The following is a 22,916-nucleotide window of genomic DNA, read 5'->3' as shown; positions in this document are numbered from 1 at the left end:
CGGGCGCCGCCGTGTGGTGTGCGACGTCACTGCCGCGCGCCGGCTGCCGGGGCTGAGGGGGCGGAGCGGCGCGTGACTTCGGGCCTCCGCCGTGGGCGCAGGTACCGGGCCGAGTTCCCGCCCCGCCGCCCCCTGCCGACCTCCGCCTGGCGCCTCCGCTGGGGGTGCGGGCGGGACCCGCCTGACCCCGGGGCTCGACCCCTGGGTGGTGACTGTCACTTGCCACCCTCTTCCGGTCACGTCCGACCCCAAGGCCGCCCCAGCCCCCCCTCGCAGCGCCGCGCGCGACGGCGCGTGACCGCGGGGCACTTGGAGCCCAGGAACGCTGGGCTCTCCGAGGTTCCTTGCGTTCCCGCAGACGCCCCGGCGCTGGCACCGTCTGTCGCCGAGGACCTTACGCCGAGGACCTTACGTTGACCACCGATCAACGCGGTTCCGACGCCTCCAAGGCCGCACAGCGAAGGACCAGACCGCGTTTGTGGCTTCAGAGGCGTCCGGAGCAGTGGGTGCGGGTTCCTGGGACGATAACCCTAAATCCGGGACCTGACTCCAGAGGCCACCGACGCGGTGGGTCGATGTCTTGGGGGCGAGGGGCTGGCGGCCCCGGGATTTGAACGCGGGCAGGCGCTCCACCTCTCGAGCCATCCCGCCCGTCGCTGGCGGAGTGTGCAGTTTCTGCCCGGCCGCCATCCTCCCGATCTCGCCCTCGGGAGGAACGGGGACTGCAGGAGGGAGCCGCTGCGCCTGGCCGGCCCGGCCGTGCTTGCGGGGAAGTCCCCGGGACAGGATCAGAGCCAGGCTCCAAGCGCCCCGGGACACCGGCCTGCCTTCCCCTGGTGTGTTCCAAGGCCGCGCGGTAAAAGTTCTGTTTGCTTCTGGAGACTCCGCCCGTGCGCCTTACTTTGGGGCCTTCAAGGTGGCGCATCCGTCCTTTGGGCGCCATTAATGACGACTCCAGCCGCCAGTTCACTGGGGTCCCTGTTCTTTCCCGTGTTATTGAATTTGACCCTCCGCCAGAACTGTGGTGTGTCCACCACAACTGTTGACATCCTCTGACGTCGCTGCTCCCTTTTTCACTTTGAGACAGTTTTCACCCTTACAGAGGAACCACGGAAAGCTCTTTTGAGCCATATCGGTTGTTTAACCCTGGGGGAAGGCTGGCGTGGTCACATGCTCTGTGGGCCTCTGAAATAACTGCTCCTTGGGTTTATCTCAGAGCCAAGGCACTGATGTGTGAACTGCAAGCTACAGACTTTTGAAAGAACCTTCCAGACGGCTTTGACGTAGACACTTTAGAAATCCCATGAGAACCCTGTCCGCGCCCAGCGTGTGTCCCGTGGGGCTTTCCTGGAAAGGCGCTGGAGGAGGTCATTGTGTGGACAGCCTTGCTGAATTCAAGTCTTGAGTCCGCACTAGTGCGTTTGACTTCTCCAGTAGACTTGCTCGCTTAGTTCATTCCCGCCCAGCGTTCTGGGAGGTGCGCAGCTGTTCATGGTGCTGGAGAGCCTGCCAGGAAGGGAAGTGGACTTTCACATTGAGTGACAAGTGAGCAAGTGGCAGTTGTGACAGAAACACCTGAGTCACCACGCCTAGACTCACCAGACAGAGAAACAGCTGGGAGGAACTGGAACGGGGACGCAAGTGAGGAGAATGAGGCCAGCAGGAGGGTAAATGGCCACTTCCACCTCCCCGGAGACAAAGTCAGCCTCATGGTGAGTATCAGGGCCCAGTCTGCTGCTCTCCCCACAGAGCTGATGAATATTTTGACGGGGGGTGGTTGGGGCCAGAATGGGGTTTGAACTCGGATCCTCACGCTTGCTGGGCAGGTTGTCTAGCATTCGGGCCACTTCACAAGCCTGGACGGATTTTGTGTGTGAATTGAAAATTCCCAGCCAGAGCTGGGTGTGTGGCACATGCTTGCAGTCCCAGCACTCAGGAGGCTGAGGTAGGAGAGTCCCGAGTTCAAGGCCAGCCTGGGCTATGTAGTGAGACCCTTTCTCAAAAAAAAAAAAAACAAGACAAAGCAAACAGCAAAACAAGGAAAATAAAATCCACAGCCAGCTTGTCTTGAATTTGTTAAGAAAAGGAAATGCCATTTTTCTTGGAGCATAGCAGCATGGTGTGCCTTCTCTCTCCAGAATGCCACCCCTCTACAGGGCTTGCGTTTTAACCTTGAGAGCCGGGTATGGCCTTGGCCATGGAGAGGCTGGGAGGTGGCGGGGGAGAATTACCTCACAGGAAGTCTGGCTTTTGAAGGGTATTGCGACATGTCTGCCTGAAACTGCTCTGTGCTCACCCACAAGGGTTCATACTTTCTCATAATTCTGTGGAAGTAGAAGCCTTGTCTTAACCTGACTCAGCAGCATTTGTGGCCGATTATACATGTGAAGGTCGGAATGGTGGCCCCCAAGTGACCTGGGGATTCCAGTCATGCCTGGAGGATCAGGGTGCTTCCCTCAGGACGTGGGAGGGAGAGGGTTGCCAGCCAGGGCCTCCTAGGCTGGCTGCAAAACCCCAGTGAGGCTTTGGGATCTGGCCCCAGAGCTGAGAAAGTGGATCATGCTGGGGACCAATGGGGCTTGTCTTGTCGTGAGGAAGGTGCAGTGGGTGGACAGTGGAGGCCACAGCTCCTGCCAAGAGCACAGGTGGCAGTGCCGCCTCTGCGCTGCTGCCCGAAGGACGTGCTTTTCAAGATTGAGAAGTAGGACAGACCTGCCCTTACCCGGGTCTTCAGGAGGCAATCAGAAAACAAGTGTGGTGTAACTGTGGCTGCGCTGCGGAGTAGACTAAGTCTTTAGGAAGACGGGCGACAAGCCGGCACTCAGAAGGCTGAGGCAGAGGATCGAGAGACTGAGGCCAGCCCAGCTCCACAGGCCCTGTCTAAGAAAACAAATCACAGTAACAGAGCCCGTTTGAGAAAACGAGGATTATGGAGCAGAAGACTCTCCTGACCGAGGGGGTGGAGGGTGGAGGAAGCAAGCGTTGGCGGCACTTAGGGCAGGTGAGGCTTGGCGGTCGGAGGTCAGTGTTCTCCACCAATGGCGACAAACCAGGTTCTCCCTGCCACAGATCTGCTCTGCCTTGAGACCACCCGTGACACTAGGGACACGGCTCAGGTGTTACGAAGTCTGCCCAGCAACTGCCAGGCCCAGTATTCAGTCCCCAGTACAGAAAAGAACCTCCCTCCCCAGACCCGGAAACTGCTCAGCAAACACCACGGAGCTCCCCGCAGCCTCCCTCCAGAATGTCTTAAGCAAGCGTGGAACTCCCTGCGGGGCGACCCAGAGCTCCGAGGACTCCACGCTGACACTTGGGATAGTGTGTTTGTTATCAGAGCCTAAAAGACGGCCACCAGGCCATGTGGCCATGCAGTTAAGCCTGAGGGCTTCACGAGAGCTGTCACTGTGGGTGACCCGTCTTTCCTGACAGCTGGGGGAGGTGTATTCTTAGTTCACCGCTACTGCACTGGCGGATGAGTTTTGTCTGTGGCTCCTTGGTCCTTTCTCCTGGTCCCCGGGAGGCTCAGACATCTTCCTGGGGCCAGGCTGGAGAACAGGAACCGCAGGTGACATGCCGTTGTCCCTGGATGAAGGAAACACAGCTTTGTTCTGCCCTCTTGCCAGGTGGAATTACTTCTTCCTTTACGATGGTTCCAAGGTGAAGGGAGAAGGAGATCCAACCAGAGCTGGCATCTGCTATTTTTATCCCTCGCAGGTAAGCCACACGGCGTCCTGTTGTTGCTCTGAGGACGACTTTTCACACTGCGGGGTTAGATCAGCGGCTTTCTCTGCTGAGTCTGCTGTTGCCTCTTGTCCTGGTTTTAAATTCCCAGGCTGCTCAGTCCTCTGTCTTCTCCATTACCATTGTGACTTTTGTCTCCCCCAGGCTTTTAATCTAAAAAGCTTTTATTCACACAATCAGAGGAGACAAGTGCCGTGAACCCTCGTGCACCATCTGTGTCAACACTTCCTGTGCTCGGCCAGTGTCACATGACCTCACCTCCCCCACTCATTTTCTGGAGTAATCTGAAGCAAATTCTAGGTGTGGTGTCATCTCATCACTATCAAGTAACATCTGTAACCAAAAACGGGCATCATTTTAAAGTTCTCCTGTGACGAAAGTGACAGTCGTTACTAACAGTAGTTCCTCAGCCTCCTCTGGTATCCAGACTATATCTAATTTCACCCTGTTACCTTAGATGGTCCTTAGTCTGTCCTTCCTTCCTCCCTCCCTCCCTCCCTCCCTCTCTTCTTCCCATCCCTCCTCTGTCTTTCCTCATCAGGATGAAAACAGCGTACATGCATTCTATTTGATTATTTTGTACTCACCTCCCTCACAACGGTCCTCACCCATCCCCACATCCTTTATTCTACCCCAGGCCATTTGTCAGTGTTAGAATGTCCCCTTGCACTGGCTTTGGCTGGCCACTTCCTCACAGTGGCATCACCATGCGTGACTAGGTCAGGGTCCCATTCTCTAGGCTGGGCCTCCCTCTAGGTGGAGTGCACTGTTTGGTGTCACACGTGTGGCTGTCCCAGTGGTTCAGTGAGGCTCAGATTGTCAGGAGATGCTGTCTGCTGCTCACGTGATGACACAGGGCGTGGGCAGTTGGGCCCCCCCCCACAGGGTTTGGGTTGGACTGAGACACGCGTGCAGCTGCCCTGGCGTGCGCCCTCAATCCTAGTGTACGCAGACACCTCCTCTGTGTTCACTGCGGACCCTAACAGATCAGTCACCCCAGCACACTTGGTGAGGGCCTGACCGGAAATGTGACCGGAAATGCCACCCAAGGGCTCTGCTGTTTTCTTTTTGTTTTTATAACCCTTAAAAAATACAAAAACCGATTCTGGCTCATGAGCCACATAACAGGTAGCCAATTGGGTCTGGCCTGCGGGCTTCAGTTTAAGAGCGATCCAGGACTTGTAGAATTTCAGCCTCGTGTCTGGTGTCCCTTCCTTCCACAGACGCTGCTGGACCAGCAGGAGCTGCTCTGTGGGCAGATCGCCGGCGTCGTGCGCTGCGTCTCTGACATCTCTGGTGCTCCCCCCACACTCGTCCGTCTGCGGAAGCTCAAGTTTGCCATCAAGCTTCACGGAGACTACCTCTGGGTAAGAATCGGTGAGGGTATGAGGAGGCCCTGTGGCTCCCCCTGCCCTCCCCGTGCTGTCATCGTCCTCACTTCTGTCACAGTCCCTGCACATTCGCCTGCCCTCCCACAGCTTGGTTTTGTATTTCTTGTTTGGAGCTCGGGCTGGACCCTACCCTGGGCCTGAGCGTTCTGAACACAGGCTTTGCACTGAGCTGCATGCTGGCCTCTCCACGGCGGCCAATGTCTGCGTGTCGTTCAGGACAGGCTGCGCTGCAGAAGCTCGGTGTGCCCTGTGGGTCAACTGAGTCTTGTGTCCGTCCTTCTGTGCTGTCCCTACAGAGTGATCAGAGCTTCTCTGTCAGTGATGCGATTGCATTAGGTTTCAAAGAACCTATGAAAATTTAGAAAGGTTGAGCTGGAGGAGTGGCTTAAGTGCTAGAGCACCTGCCTAGCAAGCGTGAGGTCTGAGCTCAGACCCCAGTGCTGTCAAAAATGAAATGAAATAAATAAAAGTAAGGCAAAACCATTCTCTCACCCCTGGTAGTGCCTACAGTCTACACTGCTGGTTTCCCGAGCCTGTGCTCGCTTTGAGGCTTCTGAGGTGACGGGTGCCACAGTGAGATGGCGTGTTTGGCTCTGTTGTGCCGGGAACATGTCCTGACCCACGCAGCACTTGCAAGGACCTTCCAGGGAGTGGCACTCGGGCTCTACTACAGCCAACGGCTGATTGTGGGCTTTTTCTCACCTGTCTTTCTGTCAGCCTTTTATTTTTCATTCTATTTAGAGGTTTACGTATGGATGTTTTTGAGATGGGGGTGTGTGTGTGTGTGTGTGTGTGTGTGTGTGTGTGTGTGTGTGTGGTTCTGGGGTTTGAACTCAGGCCCTCCACCTTGAGCCACTCCACCAGTCCTTTTTTGTGAAGGGCTTTTTGAGATAGGGTCTTGTGAACTGTTTTCTCAGGCTGGCTTTGAACCCCGGTCTTCCTGATCTCTGACTCCTGAGTAGCTACGATTACAGGTGTGAGCCACCAGCACCTGGCTTGAGACAGTCTTCCTGTGTGACCCAGGCTGTCCTGGGACTCACTGTGCAGCCCGCCTGGTCTCATGTCCTCAATCCTCCTTGCCTCAGCCTTCCCAGTGCTGGGATTACAGCTGAGCGCACACAGCTGAGGTTTTCTAGCAAGCTGAGTGCATTAGGATACTCTCCCCACCCCAGGAACTTCACGTGCATGTCACTGAGCAGAGCTCCCTGTCTGCATGCCCTGCTTTTTTTTGGGGGTGAAATTCACGTATGATGAAATACACATCTTGACTTTACCATTTGATGCATTTGGACAAATGGTACCTGTGCCACAACAAATCCCCATCACGATTTGAGAAAGGGAGCAGTATTTCCCTGAATCCTCCATACTTCCTCAGTTCTTTCTCTACAGTTCATTCTTTTTTCTTTTTTTTCTTGGTGGCACTGGAGTTTGCACTCAGGGCCTCAGACTTGCTAGGCAGATGCTCTGCCACCTGAGCCAGTCCCCAGCCCGTTGGCTTCATTTTCCAGGTGAGGTGTCACTTCTGCCCTGGGTGGCCTTGGATCTTGATCCTATCACCACTTACCAGGAAGCTTGGATTGCAGGCTTGTGTTTGAGATGAGTGGTCACTAAATTTTTTGCCAGGGCTACCCTCAAACTGTGATCCTTCCCAATCTGCCTCGCTCATAGCTTGGATCACAGGTGGGCACTGCTGTGCTTAGCCTTGGGTTGTGGTTCTTTCTAAATCTTAAGGACCAGGTTTTTGCGAGATACGTATTTCAAAAATATTTTCTGGCTCTTTGTACCATTCGTATCAATTTTCTTTGATGAGCAGACATTTTTAATTTTAGTGAAATTGATTTATCGGTGGTACTTTTTATGGCTATCACTTTCATTATCCTAAGAAACTGTTGCCTACTGTTTGGGTCTCTATTTTTTCTACAGAAGTTTGGTAGCCTTTGTTTTGAGACTTAGGTCTGTAATGTATTTGTGTGGTGTGAGAAGAGGTCAGGATCATTTGTTCACCTGGACGTACAGGTCAATGCTGTCGTTAGACGCCCGTGTCCCTTTGAATTTCTTCCCTTGGCTTTCGTTGGTCCCATGGCCATTTCACATGTGTGAAGATTCTGTGTGAGGACCCCTCTGACCTGATTGTGTAGCACGTAGTACCCAGTAAGTAGTAAGTGTCCAAGCCAGGTGATCCAAGCCCTCAGCATCTCAGAATAGCCCTGGGTGTTTCCCATCCTGTGCGCCTCAGTTTCCAAACAAAAGGCGGCCAAGGGCTGGGGCAGCTGGGGCAGAGCGAGCACTTCCTGCACCCCTGGCTCTCAGCTCTCTGTGATGCTCTTGGGTCTCCATGACGGCAGTGAGCCCAGCCTCAGCGGGGAGGCTCTGCTGTGCTGGTTTTCCACGTTCCCTCAGGGTGGATCCCTAGTGGTAGAATTCATGGGTCTAGGAGCATGAGCTTTCTGCAGGTTCTTTAATCACTGGCCAGCACCTGCTTCCACAGAGATGGACCATGCGCTTGGCACCTGGGGGTTCTCTGGCTGAGAGGACTTGAAGCTCCCAGGATGGTTTGTGCCCGTACATTCTGGCAGTGAACCCCAGGGTCAAGTGCAGAAGAGGCCAGCATTGGCCATAGTCAGCATTAGTGGAGCTTGGAGCGGGCCCTGTGGCTGCAGGCCAACCCCTCGCCCGGCAGGCCAGTGGGCAGTTAGGGTGTGTGGACAGAGGGACAGACAGGGCTTTTCTCTTTACGCCAGCGCGGTTGCCATGTAGAAGGTGGGTTTACACTGGGATTATAGACATAAGCCACAGCACCTGGCTGAAGGAAGAGGTTTATTTATTTATTTTTTTTGGTAGCACTGGGGTTTGAACTCAGGGCTTCATGCTTGCTAGGCAGACGCTCTACCACTTGAGCCACTACACCCGCTCTTTTTTGTGTTGGGTATTTTTGAGATTGAGTCTTGAGAACTATTTGCTAGGTGCTGGCACCATGGCGTCTGGTGACGGAAGCCAGGATTCTGGCTGTGGCCTGGGAAAAGGGAGCCCAATCTTCCCGCTTTCCTTCTTGTCTCTAGGCACTGGGCTGTGCTGTGGAGCTGCCCGACGTCAGCTGCAGGCGGCTTCTGGACCAGCTCATTGGCTTCTTCCATTTCTACACTGGCCCCGTGTCCCTGGCTTACAAGGTAGGAGCTATTAGCAAAGCCGGCAACTTGGGGCATGGCCTCCCTCGGGCCAGTCACCCTGCACAGTGCATGGTGTCAAGGAGAAGGTGGAGGGCCCGGAGCCTCACTCAGATGCCCTGCCCACGCCCCCGTGGTCAGGACAGAGCGGGTCTGCCTGCCATCTCTCCCCAGCAGGCGCCCTGCTGTGACAAGCGAGGCTCAGGTGGGAGCCTGGCCCAGCAGTGCAGGGAGGAGGACAGACCCTCTCCGGCTGGCTTCTGTCCCAGATCTCTTGTGTTGACCTCACCTTTTCCTTTTCAGAGCCATTCACAGGAAGCACTGGCAGGCCAATGGGACACCTTCATTGAGCTGATCCTGAAAAACACCACTGAGCTGCATAAGATATTCAATGCCCTCTGGAACCTGGACCGGACGAAGGTAACATCCACTGCTGCTCACTTCCTGCCTAGGAACAGGCCTTCTGCACACTTAAAACTCCTTCTTCAACCAGGTGCAGGGGCTCATGCTTGTAATATCAGCTACTCAAGAAGTGGAGATTGGGAGATCGATGTTTGAAGCCAGCACCTAGCAAATAGTTCTCAAGACTCAATCTCAAAAATACCCAACACAAAAAAGAGCAGGTGTAGTGGCTCAAGTGGTAGAGCGTCTGCCTAGCAAGCATGAAGCCCTGAGTTCAAACCCCAGTGCTACCAAAAAAAATAAATAAATAAACCTCTTCCTTCAGCCAGGTGCTGTGGCTTATGTCTATAATCCCAGCTACTCAAGAGGTGAAGAGTGGGAGAATCATGGTTTGAGGCCAGCCCAGGCAAAAAAGTTAGCAAGATCCCATCTTAGGTGGGGTCTCAGATGGGCATGGGGTTGTGGGAGACGTAAGCAGGGCTGTGGAGGCCCAGGGTGGCCAGGCGAAAATGGGAGAAAACTGAGCAGGAAGGGTGGAGCGAGGTTGCATGGCCGCTGTGCTGTGAGGCCTGAGTGCCGAGCCAGCAAAGCAAAAGCTGTTCCTTCACTGAGCTCCGTCCACAGAGCGATGTGGACATGTCGCTTCCTGGGCAGGGCAGTGGGACGCAGCCCTGGAGCTGCTGTGTCCCCTAGGGGGAGTAGGGTTGAGGCGGCGGTGAGACTGGCCTCCCAGCAGCACTTTGATGGACGCCCAGTGTTTGGCCAGGCCTCCAGAGGCCGACCCAGGAGTCTGAGGGCCCCTCCCCCAGTAGTTCCTGGCTTAGTAATTAGCGTCACTCATGCCCGTGCTTGATTTGCAAACAAGTTTGCTGCCTCTGGTTGACAAGTGGCTTTAGTGACAAGCCGCCCAGGTCTGCATGTCCCACGTGCGCTGCCCTGGCTTGCTGCTGTGGTGAATAGCTCCGTAACGGGAGTGGTGCTGGGACCCTGACATGGAGGGTTGTCCTGCTCATGTCGGGAGGGCTTTGTGATGTTGTCCTTACGAGAGCTGACTGGGACTGGACACAGTCCAGCCATGAGAGAACAAGTGTCACTTCCACACGTGGCAGCTGCTGCAGAGCTCGGCTCCACACACAGAGAGCTGACAGCTCACTGGACGCACTACTGGTGGCCACTAGGCAGTAGGCTGTGGGCATCGCTGGGCATCCTGACCAGGCCCAGAGGCTTCTTGTAGCTTCAGGGACTGGTGGACAGTGGCCTTCACAGACATGGAGACGTGCAGTGCTGTGGGCCTAGCCAGGTGCTGGTCCAGCCGGCTGTGTCCTGGGGTCCGTGTTGCAGAGGGTGGGTGGTGGGCTCCCCAGCCCTGGGGCCTGCGCTCTCTCTCCTGCTGCCAGCCGGTCTCAGTGCTGACAGTCCTAGGCCACTTAACTTATCCCCTGGGAATGGCCCTCACTGCACCTTCCAGAGGCCTCTGCAAAGAATCTGCTGCTTTGTGGTATCGGCGTTGGCATTGGAGAGGTAGAGACCCCGGGCAAGACGTGGATCCTGCAGTGCAGTGCCTTAGTTCCGTGGCCTAGGCTCCAGAGGTCCCTATGCCATCTGTTCATCGCGCGTGTGTCGTCCTGCACAGGTGGAGCCCCTGCTCTTGCTGAAGGCAGCCCTCATCCTGCAAACGTGCCAGCGCTCGCCTCACGTCCTGGCCGGCTGCATCTTCTACAGGGGGCTGTGAGTACCGCGGCCTCACTGTCTCCCCCTGCACCTGTCCTGCTGCTTCACTGACCGGCTGGTGTCCAGGTCATGGGGGCCTGGGGCTCAGAGCTGGCCACTGCCTGTGGGTTGGCTTGGCAGAGGCTTGACTGTCCTGGACCACACCTGGGAATCGGAAGTTGCTGTGGGAGGGAAGGGGTGGAGCCAGGGATGGAAAGGGAGCGCAATGCTCATGTGGGGCAGCCACTGTGGTCCACAGCAGCCAGCGTGAGAAAAGGGCTGGGCCAGGGATCCTGGGTGCCCGCTGCATCTCAGCTCTGCACAGCAGCATAGCTGCTCTCACCAGCTCCTTGCTGGCTCTTGGCCGCCCTCTTCACTCTTTGGAGGGCTGTTCATGAGCTGAGGGCCTGAGGCCACTCCATAGCTCTCGAGGCCTCTCCAGGCCTCTCTTCTGGTGTGTTTACTCTTGCTGCCTGGCGGGCCGAGGTCAGGCCCAGGGCTTGCTGGCTTCAGACTGTGCTGAGGACATCCAGGCCCCTGAAGGGTCTTGGGCAGGGCCTTTGCCCCCTCCAGCCCTATAGCCTCGGGCAAGATGTGTGACCTAAGTTTCCCCCCCAGGAACTTAGAGCTGTTGAGGAAGGAGGTGTAAAGTCCTGGCTGTTGTCCCTCTGCCCTTCAGCCTCATCACGGTGGCCCTGCGCATGTCCGACACAGTTTTCACTTTCTTACTTTGCATTTCTTTGTATTTGACACGTGAACATATTGTTCATATAAGGTGTACAGTAGAAACATGGCAGCGTGTGGCCCCATCTCCCTCCTTGCCCTCAGCCATCCACAGCCATGAACTAGACACACACGTTGGCTCTGTTCACTTTTCTGTCTGCTAGCAGGGGCTTCTGGTTCCTCGACTTGATGAGCACAGGGCAGGTGTCCTGACCCACCATGCTGGCCACTGGTGCTTGCAGGGGTGCGTGCATTAGGCACCCCTGCTGTGCTGTGCTTGTCTGTGGCTGATGGACAGTGAGATTTCCTTGTGTTTTGAACATCTTTGCTGTCTTCCCATAGTGACAATGCTTACAGGCCACTCAGAATTCAGACGATGTGATTGCTGTTGTGACAGACATTGTAGCAGACGTTGGCTTTTTTTTTTCTCTTAGTGAGAAAAAAAACCTGGCGTTACTGCTTGAGCCACTCCACCAGCCTGACATTGGGGCTTTACCAATTGAAGCTGCCACCAGCCATGTCCCTGAGCTCCCACAGCAGGGGACATGAGGCACTTGCTGACCTTAGAGCCCATGTTCATTTTTAATGGCCTCCTCTTCCCTGTCTGACTCCAGGATTGTGAGCACGCAGCTCCCGCCCTCCCTCACTGCCAAGGTCCTGCTTCAGCGACCCGCACCTCAGAACCAGGTACAGTAAAGCCTGGCAAGACTGATCCTCAGTGCTGAGGGGCGGGGGTAGTATCCAGGACACTTGTTCAGAGTCTTTTTGGGACCCTCGTCTGTCAGCCTGGTCCTCAGAGTGGAGTCACTGGCAAGGCAAGGAGCTCACACCTCCCTTGGGGTGGCCCAGCTAGCTGCTGCTTCAAGCCAGCGTGGAGCATTTGACTTCTGGCCTGCATAGCGTTTACATCAAAAAGACGTCATGTGGGGTTTTCTTGATGGTACTAGGGTTTGAACTTAGGACCTCAAGCTTGCTAGAGCCGTCCTTCAGCCTTTTTTGTGTCAGTTTATTTTCAGACGGGGTTTCATACTCTTGCCTGGGGCCAGCCTTGGATGGTGATCTACTTCCTGTGCTCCCATGGAGCTGGGATTATTCTGTGCACCACCATGCCGTGCCACCCTTTTGAAATAGGGTCTTCCTAAGTTTTTTCCTGCTCTGGCCTTGGACCACAATCCTGTTGTCTACTTCCCAAGAGGGTGAGATTACAGGTGTGTGCCACCATGCTGGCCTGAGATGTGATGTTTTTTGAGACATGCTGGAAAGGATGTCATTAGAAAGACACAGGAGAACTGTAGTGCCTCTAAAATGCTTGTTTGTGTGTATTTCATGTTGATGATGAAGAAAATTTATATGTAAGCATCAAGAACTGTGTCACCCACAGAGCCCCAGAGACGACCACAACTGTGATCCTCAGTCTCCTCTTGCCCTGCCTTCTCTGTGTGTCACTTTTGTGGCTTCCTCTTGGGCCTTAGGAAGTCAGCAGGCCTAAGGCACAGGGCTCTGTCCAGGCTCCTCGCCCCCCTTGGAGGGGGGGTGTACATGTGTGTGTTTGTGTGTACATGTGTATACATGTGTGTGCGTGGGGGGCAGCCTTTCTGGAATGAGCTGTACACACTGCAGAAAGACCAACTGCTGAACAGATTTACATCCACAAGTGTCACCCGGCTGGTGAAAGGAAGAGCAGTGAACCTTGACCTTGGGCAGACTCTGTTGTAGCCTGCAGCCCCTGAGCTACAGCAGGGCCTAGGACGGACTCAAGACGCTGACAGTGTGTCACACCTTGCTCTTTCCAGAAGCAGCTTGCTAACTGCTGACCCCATGTGCTGCAGACACCATCAAAGGCTGGCCTTCAGAATGGCCAGAGAAGGGCTAGGCATGTGACGCAGTGATAAGCACGCACTTACCCAGCGCCATCCAAAAGTAAAAACCACTGGGCGCGGTTCCTCAGGCCTGTAATCCTAAGTACTTGGCCGTTGGAGGTTGGGAGGATCATGGTACAGAGCCAGCCCAGGCAGATAGTTCATGAGACCCCATCTTAACCAATGGCTATGCACAGTGGTGCACGCCTGTCATCCTAGGAAACCACAAATAGGAGGAGCACAGTCCAGGCCAGCCTGGACTCAAAGTGAGACCCCACCTCAAAAATAACCAGTGCATAAGGGGCTGGGTTGGCCTAGCAAGCACTAGGTCCTGAGTTCAAGTCCCAGTGTTGCCACAAAGAAAAACATGTTTTAAAATAGCTAAAGAGATTTTAAAGACTGCCGTTGCATATTACTGTTTTAAGTGGAAAAATTGAAGTTTATGGAATGCTTCAAAAGTATAAAACAAAGATTTAAGGGGAAATACCATTACGTCTTTAACTTGGCGATAAGGGATTGCTTAAGTGTGACTTCTAAGGGATGTTGTTTAGAGCACGCTGCCGTGAGTTTAGCAACCTGGAGCTCCAGGTTTTAAAGTTACCGGAAGAGCCACGTGGTTTCGGTGCCGTGAAGCCGTTTTGGCTGATGAGTTTGTGTTCTTGGTATTCAGACTGCTCTGGTTAAGGCAAAGCTTTTTTCTTGAGACACTCAGTAAGCTTCTGGCCTTGATCCAGAGCCAGAACTGAAAGATCTGGCCCAGCACCATGTTGGGGCCAGTCTTGCCTTGAGGGTCAGAGGGCCTCCTGTGAATCGTGTGAGCTGGGGCTGGCGTGGCTGTGTCCCAGAATGCCAGCTCCCAAAGGCGAAGTGAACGGAGTCCCAGAGTGACAGGAAAACCAGAGCTCAGGGCAGGCGTGCGCTGTGCGGCACTGCCCCTCCCAGCCCCGAGCTTCTGCTCCATCTGCCAGGCTCTTGGCACCAGTTTGGGACAGCTCCCTGGGAACAGATGGCACTGTGCATTCCTGATGGATGGGGATGATGGGGTGCCTGGTGCCAACCTTGTGTGTGTTTGCTTTCAGGGCCTGCTTGCAGGAGGGGCCGCCCTGCAGGAGACGGGTGAGTAGTAGGGCGTCTGGGGACAGCTTTCTGTGACGCCACCTGTGGGGACACAAGCCACAGAAGACCAGCTTCTCCCCATGTGCAGTTAGGGAGATGGGTCCAGGAGAGCCCCAAGCACAGCCCCATTGGAACCCAGGTGTCACACTGGAGGTGTTGGGCACCCCTTCCAGATCCCCAGAGCCAAGGCTGCAAAACTGCAAGACTGCACTGACCAGTTCCAGGGCCCCCTGAGGGGACAGGGGAGGGAAAACAGTGACTGTCGGGGTCTCCAGGAGGGCGGATCCTTCTAGCTTAGGTCTGGGTTCTTACTCAGTGCCGTTGCACGTCCCCTCTCCAGAGCTGTCCACAGACCCTGGGCTGAGGGACCCACGTGTTCCCAGCATTGCCCCTGAGCCAGTGTGGGGTGCCTGCATCACCCCAAGAACAGCCACCACCCTCTGTCCCGCCGCTAAGGGTGAGCCTGCCCCATGTTGCTTTGCCGTTCCAGGAGAGGTGCTTCCCCAAAATGTCCAGATCATTCCTGTTTTCTTGACGGAAGAGGAGGCCATGAGCCTCCGTGAGCTCCCGGTGCAGCGTGTGACTAGGTGAGCCACACCTGGGGGCTCCATCACGTGGCTTGTGGACACATGGCCTGGTCCTTCTGTCTCCCTGAGCCCCTTCTCCTCCCTGCTACAGGGAGCCAAGAATGGGTTTCCTGACCCACACTCCATCATCGGCCCATTTCTGCCAGAGCCTCGGGCATCAGACGAGCCCGTGCCACCTCCTCCATGGGCCCCTCATGATGTGTTCCCGAGTCACAGTGCACAGGCAGCACCTGGATGGCAGAGCCCGACAACTCTCCAGCTGCAGAGACTTACTCGGGCTCAGCCATTTCTACATGAGCCTGGCCTCGCCAGGGCCACACATGCAGCCCTTTATTCCTGTGATTGACACAGTGGCATCTTAGACTCTGTGGCCTTGGGTACCCACTTGTCACTGACACCTGCACGCTCTAGTCTTCCCCCATGGGGGGTGCCTGTCCTGGGCTGTCACGCACTCAGCTGACCTACTCCTTCCTCCTGTTTGCCAGCTCTCCCGTGTCTCCAGCTGGACTCCAGGACGACGTTGCCCCAAGAGAAAATGCCCTCAGGCTTGTGGCATCCACGACTCGGACATTGGCCACCACACCAGAGTCCACGTTCCTTGAGAGAGCATGGCCGCAGGGCAAGGGGAAGAACGGATGCCTGACTGACCGAGAGCTGGACGCTGGGCCCATGGGACTACACAGGACTGCCTGGGGCCTTGGTCCTGGCCTCAGCAGCCCTCTGCAGTGGGAGACAGGCTCTACCCAGGGAGAGCTGGACTTGTCAGAAGTGCACATTCCAGAAGCGCCGCTGGACCATTGTCCCTTCCCACCTTCATGTGGCCCAGGTGGCAGAGGTGCTTGCTGCAAGGAATCTGTCAGTGCCAACAGCAGCCAGGCACCTGTGCCACGCGAGGATACAGCTTCCAGCAACCCACCACCTGCACTGCCCACAGACACGGCCACCAGCAGTGTGTCACTCGAGGACACGGCCACCAGCAGCCACCTCTCCTCCTCCCGTCCCAAGAGACTCACCCAGAGTGGAGCCCTAGGGCACCACGCAGACCTCCCCAGTGCCCGCAGCACAGCCCCGCTCCCCAGAATGGCCAGCAACCTGAAGGCGCTGCCTCGCTTGGCCCCAGGGCAGAGGGGAGGCCTGTGTTCTGGGGCACGTCACGGTGCTGAGCAGCGTGCCACCGGGGATCCTGAGAACCACGTGTCTCCAAACTGCACGTGTGGCTCCGACTGGCCAGGCTCGCAGGACCACGGCCCCTCCGCAGACAGCAGCGACTCCATGCTGAGCCCAGCAGGGCCCTGCGTGGGCCTCGTGCGCATGAAGCTGTACACGCACAGTGTTAAGGGGCTGGTGCTGTCCCTGCTGGCCGAGGAGCCACTGCTGGGAGACAGTGAAACCATCCAGGAAGTGGTGAGTGTCCCTTGGCCCCTCTGTGGTGTCTCCTGCCTCCCAGAAATGTGGCCTTTGCTGTGGCCGGGACAGAACCTCTGTGTTTGTGCAGTGGGTTTTGAAGGGGGAGTGAGGGCGATTCGTGTACCAGCACAGTGACACCGGCCTCCTGTAGTCCTGGACGTGTCTTGGGAGGGGGCAGGGCTGGGCGCACTCCTGGCTCTGCTGCTGTCCAGCTGCGGCTGTGGTCCGTCCATAGCACCTGCTCCTCTGACCTCTGCCTCCTCATCAGTAGTACAGGTGGCACTGGGCCTTCCGTCCAGACACAACGAGGTCACACTGCAGAGGCATCAGTTAGCTGGAGGATCCATATTGCTGGAGTCTGCTCTGTGGTGTGTCACAGCCCAGGCCTGGGCTGGGGGTTCCAGAAACCTGTGTTTCTGTCCATACCCCAGCGTCACATGGTGGGCCTGAAGGTGGTCCCTAGAAGGCCTGGGACTCCTGCAGCCCTGACTGGCTCTGGACGGCTCCTGAACCGTTCCAGCACCTTCTCCGCTCAGAGCAGAGACTGACTCTTCCAGGATCTGACCCACGCTGGTGATGGTGTTGCCATGGTAACGAGGAGCCTGGCAGGAGAACAGCAGCTGCTGCTGTCGCTGGGCAGGTGGCGCCCAGGGCTTGCTGTGTTTAATCCTAAGTCCACGTCACTCCCGGCTGGGTGGGTCACCAGCACGTGGGGCTTGCGCTGAGCCACGGGTGCAGGGGACCTCCCTCTGGAGCTGGCTGGCTTATCTGTCCCCTTTGCAGGTGCCCTGAGCCCTGCATGTTCCCACGTCCTCATCCACCCTAGCTGGGGTGACTGTACCCACGCCAGCTGTGGCAGTGAGGGGGTTCTGGCTGCAGCCCAGGCTCACCTCCAGGTGTCAGCGTTCATGGCCTGCCCTGCCAAGCGTGGAAATAGGGTGTGAATAGAGCACCTCTTTCCCTGTCCCCCGCCTCACCCCCACCCCCCAGAGCCAAATGGCACAGGCCACTCTTAAGTCCTGCTGTACATCAGTCCTCCCAGTAAGAAAGCAGAGCTGGGGAGAGAGGAGTCCAGGTGAGGGCTGTCCCAGAGCCCCTGATGGGGAAGGAGCCACCTGCCCCGCCCTGCCTCCGCAGCTCGCCTGGGTGCTGCCTGTTGTGTTTCTGCAACAGCCTTCAGGAGCTTGCATGTGAAGTCAGGTTGGGTGCTGGCCAGGGTCAGGAAACAGGAGGGTACGTTACTAGACAAGCTGGTCGCCCTGCAGATGTAGAGGTACTTGCTGGTCTCCCAGAGTCCAGCACTTGGGAGGGTCGCATTTGTGTGTGTTGGTCCCAGACATGTGAGGCCGTTCTGCAGGCCAGGTCCTGGACAGCAAAAGCACACTGTGGGAGGGTGGCTGACTGCTGCGTGCTGTCCTGCGCCCGGGCTGGTTTGCCCGCTTGTCTTCTGGTGAACTGGCTTGGAACTCTCTGGATTGGGGACAGTGAGCAGCCAGCAGGGTTGGTCAGCTGGGTTCAGGGGAGCAGCAGGGAGCCACTGCTGTGGCTCTGGGCCAATGTGGTCACTGACCTCCAAGAAGCCGGGGACTCTGGTCTTCATTGCTGCCTTGGAAAGGGAGCGGCTGTGGGCGGCAGACGATGCTAGGCCTTTGGGCGAGGGCATGGGCTCCCTGGCCCAGCCCCAGCAGTGGAGGTGGGTGTCCCAGGGGGTGTATGACCCCATATGCCGCGGTGGGCTCTGCCGTTCAGGCCTGGGGTGTGGTGTGGACTGGAAGGCGGAGGATCGAGGACACAGCCCAGCTCCGTCTCCAGGGCTGTTTGGAGGACTTGGTCCTGTGTCAGGTTCTGAGCTGGGGCCTGAGGACCCAAAGGTGGTGTTTTCAGCCTCTCAGCTGGCCGGCCCCAGATGCCACGGGAACAAGTGATTGAAGTCTCATGAGTGTGGACGTGGGGACTTCATGCCACTTTCTCACGTCACAGCTTGATTCATGTGGTTCCTCCCGCTCTATAAAAACAGTTCTTGAGTCCCCAGCTGTGCAGGGACAGGCAGTGGGCAGGATTGAGCCCTGGCCCCTGCTCACCCCACCCCCCTGGCCAGTAAAGGACTTGGTTGTCACTGATGGCACTATGACCAACGATTTAGTCTTTAGGAGAGTCTGGAGGCAGCTCAGTGGCCACAGGGAGAGCAGGTGTCAGCCTGGCTCTATGTTCCAGTGTCCCTTCCTCCGGACACCAGCTGGGGTGGACAGGTTAGCAGGTTCCCGAGGTCTTGAAGATTCCAGTGGCTGGGGGTCACTTCACAGTATGTGATCATGGTCACATGTATCCACGCGTGCGCAGACATCCATCCAGATAGGAGGCTGGTGACCACCGTCACACTCAGTATTGGCTGGGCCACCGCAGGACTGAGCACGAGTGTGTACTTGTCCCTGAGCGCAGGTCTCCTATTTAACCTGCACCCTCAGCTGCAGCCCACAGCTCGGGGGCGACAGCACCTGGCCCGGCTGTGCTCAGTCAGGTGTCCACCGTCACCCTGTGCCGGGCATGGAGATGCAGAGGCCAGCGGGAGGTACACGTGAGACTGACGGGCTATAAGTGCTGTTTCTGAGATGTGTCTGGCAGCGCACAGCTGTAATCCCAGCACTCTGCAGGCTGAGGCAGGAGGATTGACGCCAGCCTGAGCTATGTCGTGAGACCCTCTGTGAAAAAATAAATGTTATTGCTGAGACATTCAAACTGAAAACCAACTAAACCCAGTGCCCGACCTGGAGGAACCACTTCCTTACGCCTCAGAGCCACTGCTGGCAGCTCTGCGCTTCCGCTTCCGTGGGGATGCCCGCGGAGGGAGGCTGCGGCCCTAACAAGGCCACATTCCCTTCTCGGCTCTGGATTGCTGAGCTCCGTCCTTCATTCACACGGCCCACCCCGTAGTCGGGGAGATGAAGGCAGAAATGGAGCTCAGAGAATCAGGTGACCTGCGCTGGGCATCTGGTGAAGCGAAGCCCAGTGTGACATTCCGTGCAGGGGGCGGGGGCCGCATGGCTGCAGGAGGCTGATGAGGACAGCCTGGCTCAGGTCCTCACTCAAGCCATCGCACGCAGCCCGAGGAGAGGTTCTGGAGAATTTAAGGACGGTGAAAGTGGCGTGGGCTGTGTTGTAAGGTTAGGACACTTTCCACTGTGGTTCGTGGCACGGTCCCGACCTTACAAGAGGTGCACAGGGTGGCCCACCTGTGGCTTCAGCTGTGTCCCTGCACTATGGGCCTCTCCCACTGCTGGCCGCCATCAGTGAGTGTCCTCTCTGAACTCCAATCAGAACACCTGGTGCCATTGGGCGGCACTTCTCAGTCTTTCCAGGAATGGCACCGTTCTCAGTGCCCCAGAGAGAGGTTAGCTGGTGACGTTCTCTGGGCTCAGTGGAGGAACAGGGGACAGGCCTCAGCCCTGGGACCCCGGTTAGGTGGGCACGGTGTGATATGGCCGTTCCTGGATGAGGTGGTGTGCATTTTGCTTTTGTCTTTTTAAATGGATTTCTCTGCTTCTCTCTGCTTCTTATTTTCCTACAACGTAATCCTTAACTAAAAGCCTCAGAACCCAAGCGTGCGAGCCAGCCCGTCCCCAAACAGGCAGGCTCGTTGCCCACATCTGTTTGCTGCATCAGCACCCACTGCGCTGTTCTCTGGGTGCTTTGACATTGAACTAAGTCCATGGTGAGACTGAAGGCCTCTGAGGCCTGCCACGGTCAGCCCGTGACCTGCCCCTGCCGTTCTGCAGTACCACAGCAGCCTGGCGTCCCTTAATGGGCTGGAAGTCCACCTGAAGGAGACACTGCCCGTTGACGAGGCCGGTCCCCCCAGCAACGCCTACAACTTCACACATTATGACCGTGTTCAGAGCCTGCTGACGGGTAAGGAGCCAGGACGGGGCAGGGCTGGGCCACACGTGTCTTCCAGGGGGAGGGGACAGCTTGGCCCTGCTGTGCTGGCTCTACTCCCCGGAGCCCAGCCTTTCTTGTGGCTGGGTCACTGCATACGTTTCTTTGCCCCTTGGTGTTTCTGTGTTTCCTCAATGTTGGAGAGAAACTCACATGTGCTCAGGTGGCTGTGGTAAGGTCTGCCCCAGAACTGAGGTCCCCGTGCAGAGCTGGGTTTGACTTGAGGGGCAGGGACAGGCGGTGTTGGTTTGGACCCAGTGCTGGGCTTGTTTCTGTCCCCAGCTGGGCATCCGTACGCTATCCACGGTCATTTGCCACCCCTGTCCTGTGACTTAGGGCTTAGAGAGGGAAGGGCGGGGAGGGGTCTGCGGCTCATGGCCTGTGTCTTTGCCTCTGGAAGCAAACCTGCCGCAGGTGGCCGACCCCCAGGATCGCCGCTTCCTGCAGACTGTCAGCCTAATGCATTCCGACTTTGCCCGGCTGCCCTCGCTCTACGAGGTGACCATCAGGTGAGCCTCCCCAGCCGTGCCCCACTGCCACCCACTGTCCACTGTCCTCCCTCAGACCCGGTGACAGAACCCGGGGTCCTCACTGTCACAGCTGCGCCCATTCCTGAGGTCAGACGCTGTCTCCTTGTCAGAAATCACGGTGAGATGACCTTGCTGAGTTTCTCATTTTTTAAAAAACAAAGCTCCTGACAACAAACTCGGAGTGGTCAGAAGTCCATGAAGTGACTCGTGTTCCTCCTGTCCCCACCATGCCCCGGGAAGGGAGCACTTCCAGGTTGCCTCAGGTGCTCTGCGGTTGGTTCTTGGGTCTCGTGTTCTGATTTTTCCATTTCAGCCGGTTGTGCACCGCGCTGGTTTCCGCTTGGCTTTTCTCAGTGGTTACCACGTGGAAGGTGTACACCGGGATGCGCGCGACCTCTGCACACGCGCTCAGTGCGTCTTGCTTACATTCCCGTCCTCACGCCGCCACCTGCCCACTTTGTGCTGCCTGGCACCGTCCTGGTGTGTGCTGCGTGTGGCTGTGACTTGGGTGATTTACATCTGAAGTCACCGGCTTGGGACCTGGGTGTGTTGGGAGGCTGTTCTGTGAGAGGTGACACCAAGGGACATTTGCTCCACCAGCCACTGCATGGCTGTGGCACTTCACCTCCCCTGGAGCCAAGGAGGCTTAATGTTGGGGTGCAGACCCCTGAGGTTAGTTCTGCAGTAATGGAGGCACAGCTGCTACATCTTAACCCTCACCGCGAGTTAATAAAGTTACATGATCTGGGCAAAGTGGTGCACGCCTGTAATCCCAGCTGCTCAGGAGGCAGAGATCAGGAGGATCAAGGTTCAAAGCCAGCCCGGACAGATAGTTCGCAAGATCAACCCATCACAAAAAAGGACTGGTGGAATGGCTCAAGGTGTAGGCCCTGAGTTCAAACCCCAGTACCGCAAAAAAACAAACTCTCACACATACTTAAAAGCACCCTCAATGGGGGGACGCCCCGTGGTCCTGTCCATTATGAACTGAAGGAGCGAGAACTCAGGCTGGCCTGTGGCTGGGCAGAAGTAGAGCTGGGGTTAGCACCCAGCGTGTGACTCAGATCCGAGCTGGTGCTGCTTGTGCTGCTGGAGGTCACAACCCCAAGGCCAGCTGGGCCCTTCCAGCCCTGGCAGAAGCGGAGGGGGACATCCTCCTCCCTGGGTAGGGGACAGAGGGAGCTGGGCTCTTGGTCCCTGACACCCCTCCTTCGAGGTCTAGGACAGCTGGTTGACACAGGTAAGTGGTCGCCAGGTCTACTGCTTGGTGCAGTTTCCCCTCCCTTCGGCCTCTGTGTGCTGGGCTCCGGTGTGTCACGCCACACCCACTCTAATGTCCCTTGCTGCCCAGTTCATCAGCTTCCCTGTGTTGAGAGCATAGACCCTCCTGGGACCTGCCATTGTGACATCATTGGGGGGCAGTCTCAGCCTGAGTCTGGGGTCTGGGGGTGTCCAGGGTGACAAGGACACCCTGCTTGTTGGAGAATTGCAGCCTCAGGCCCGGGCTATAGCCACCACAGACAGCCCATCACGGGCCCCAGTGAGCCCAGGGACGGGAAGATGGTGGTGGCACTGAGGACCCCAGGCCCTGCAGGGGCAGCGCAACCTCTGCGTGCCAGGCTTCTGGTCCAGAGCCGCCACCAGGCTGTCCTCCCCACAGGAACGCGTCCACGGCCGTGTACGCCTGCTGCAACCCCGCCCAGGAGACGTACTTCCAGCAGCTGGCGGCCGCAGCTCGGGGGTCCGGCTTCCCGAACCCCCAGGACGGCGCCTTCAGCCTCGCGGGCAGAGCCAGGCAGAGACTGCTGAAGCACGGGGTGAACCTGCTGTGAAGTGTGCCCCCGCCGGGTCCCCAAACAACAGACAGGACAGGACAGGTGCCAGCCACGGAGGTGAACCGGGCCCCCGCCCTGCTCCCTGCCAGGATGAGTGCAGGTCGGCACGTCTGTCCCCATGGAGGCCCCGTTTGTCTCGCAGGAAGATGGCGCTCCGTGTGCCGGTTGGGATGTGCGCGAAGGGCCGTTCTTGGGGTCACCGGACAGCGTGGTGGAGGCCAATGGAACTTGACCCAGTACAGGGCTGAGCTGTTCAGCCTGGGGTGCAGGCAGCTGGACAGCTGTCCCTCTGAGCGAGGTCTCCAGGTGGGCATCCCCCTGATGGCCTGGGCAGGCAGGCTGTGTGAAAACAGAGGCGTCATTGCCGTTCCCGAGGCCATGTGGCACCGCACGCATCTGCCCTGTGGTGCTTTGTGACACGTGGTGTGGGGCATGGGTGGCATCAGTCACGCTGGCCGAGAAACCCAGCTGCCGTGGGCATCGTGGGGACCTGCGTCGGCCAGCGGCGAGGGGTGCGC

At 57.2% G+C, this 22,916-nt stretch overlaps 1 protein-coding gene across 2 annotated transcripts; it reads left to right on the top strand.

Moving 5' to 3' along the window:
• Positions 1 to 39: 39 nt before the first annotated feature.
• Hps4 (HPS4 biogenesis of lysosomal organelles complex 3 subunit 2) lies at positions 40 to 22,543 on the top strand. 2 transcript variants are annotated; one of them, XM_020174052.2, is made up of 13 exons: positions 40 to 1,712; positions 3,624 to 3,714; positions 4,965 to 5,108; positions 8,192 to 8,299; positions 8,600 to 8,716; positions 10,332 to 10,426; positions 11,746 to 11,818; positions 14,070 to 14,106; positions 14,597 to 14,693; positions 15,179 to 16,097; positions 19,874 to 20,006; positions 20,434 to 20,542; positions 22,224 to 22,543. In XM_020174052.2, exons 1-13 carry the CDS (start codon positions 1,672 to 1,674, stop codon positions 22,393 to 22,395), a joined length of 2,136 nt encoding a protein of 711 aa, XP_020029641.1. In that variant the 5' UTR covers positions 40 to 1,671; the 3' UTR covers positions 22,396 to 22,543. The 2 variants fall into 2 exon arrangements, with proteins under 2 accessions (XP_020029641.1, XP_020029643.1); XM_020174054.2 differs by lacking the exon at positions 22,224 to 22,543 and adding an exon at positions 20,725 to 21,692.
• The last annotated feature ends 373 nt before the right edge of the window (positions 22,544 to 22,916 follow it).

Source organism: Castor canadensis, chromosome 18 (assembly GCF_047511655.1).
Source record: "Castor canadensis chromosome 18, mCasCan1.hap1v2, whole genome shotgun sequence".
Classification (NCBI taxonomy): Eukaryota; Metazoa; Chordata; class Mammalia; order Rodentia; family Castoridae; genus Castor; species Castor canadensis.
This window is presented reverse-complemented; position numbering and strand designations above follow the sequence as displayed.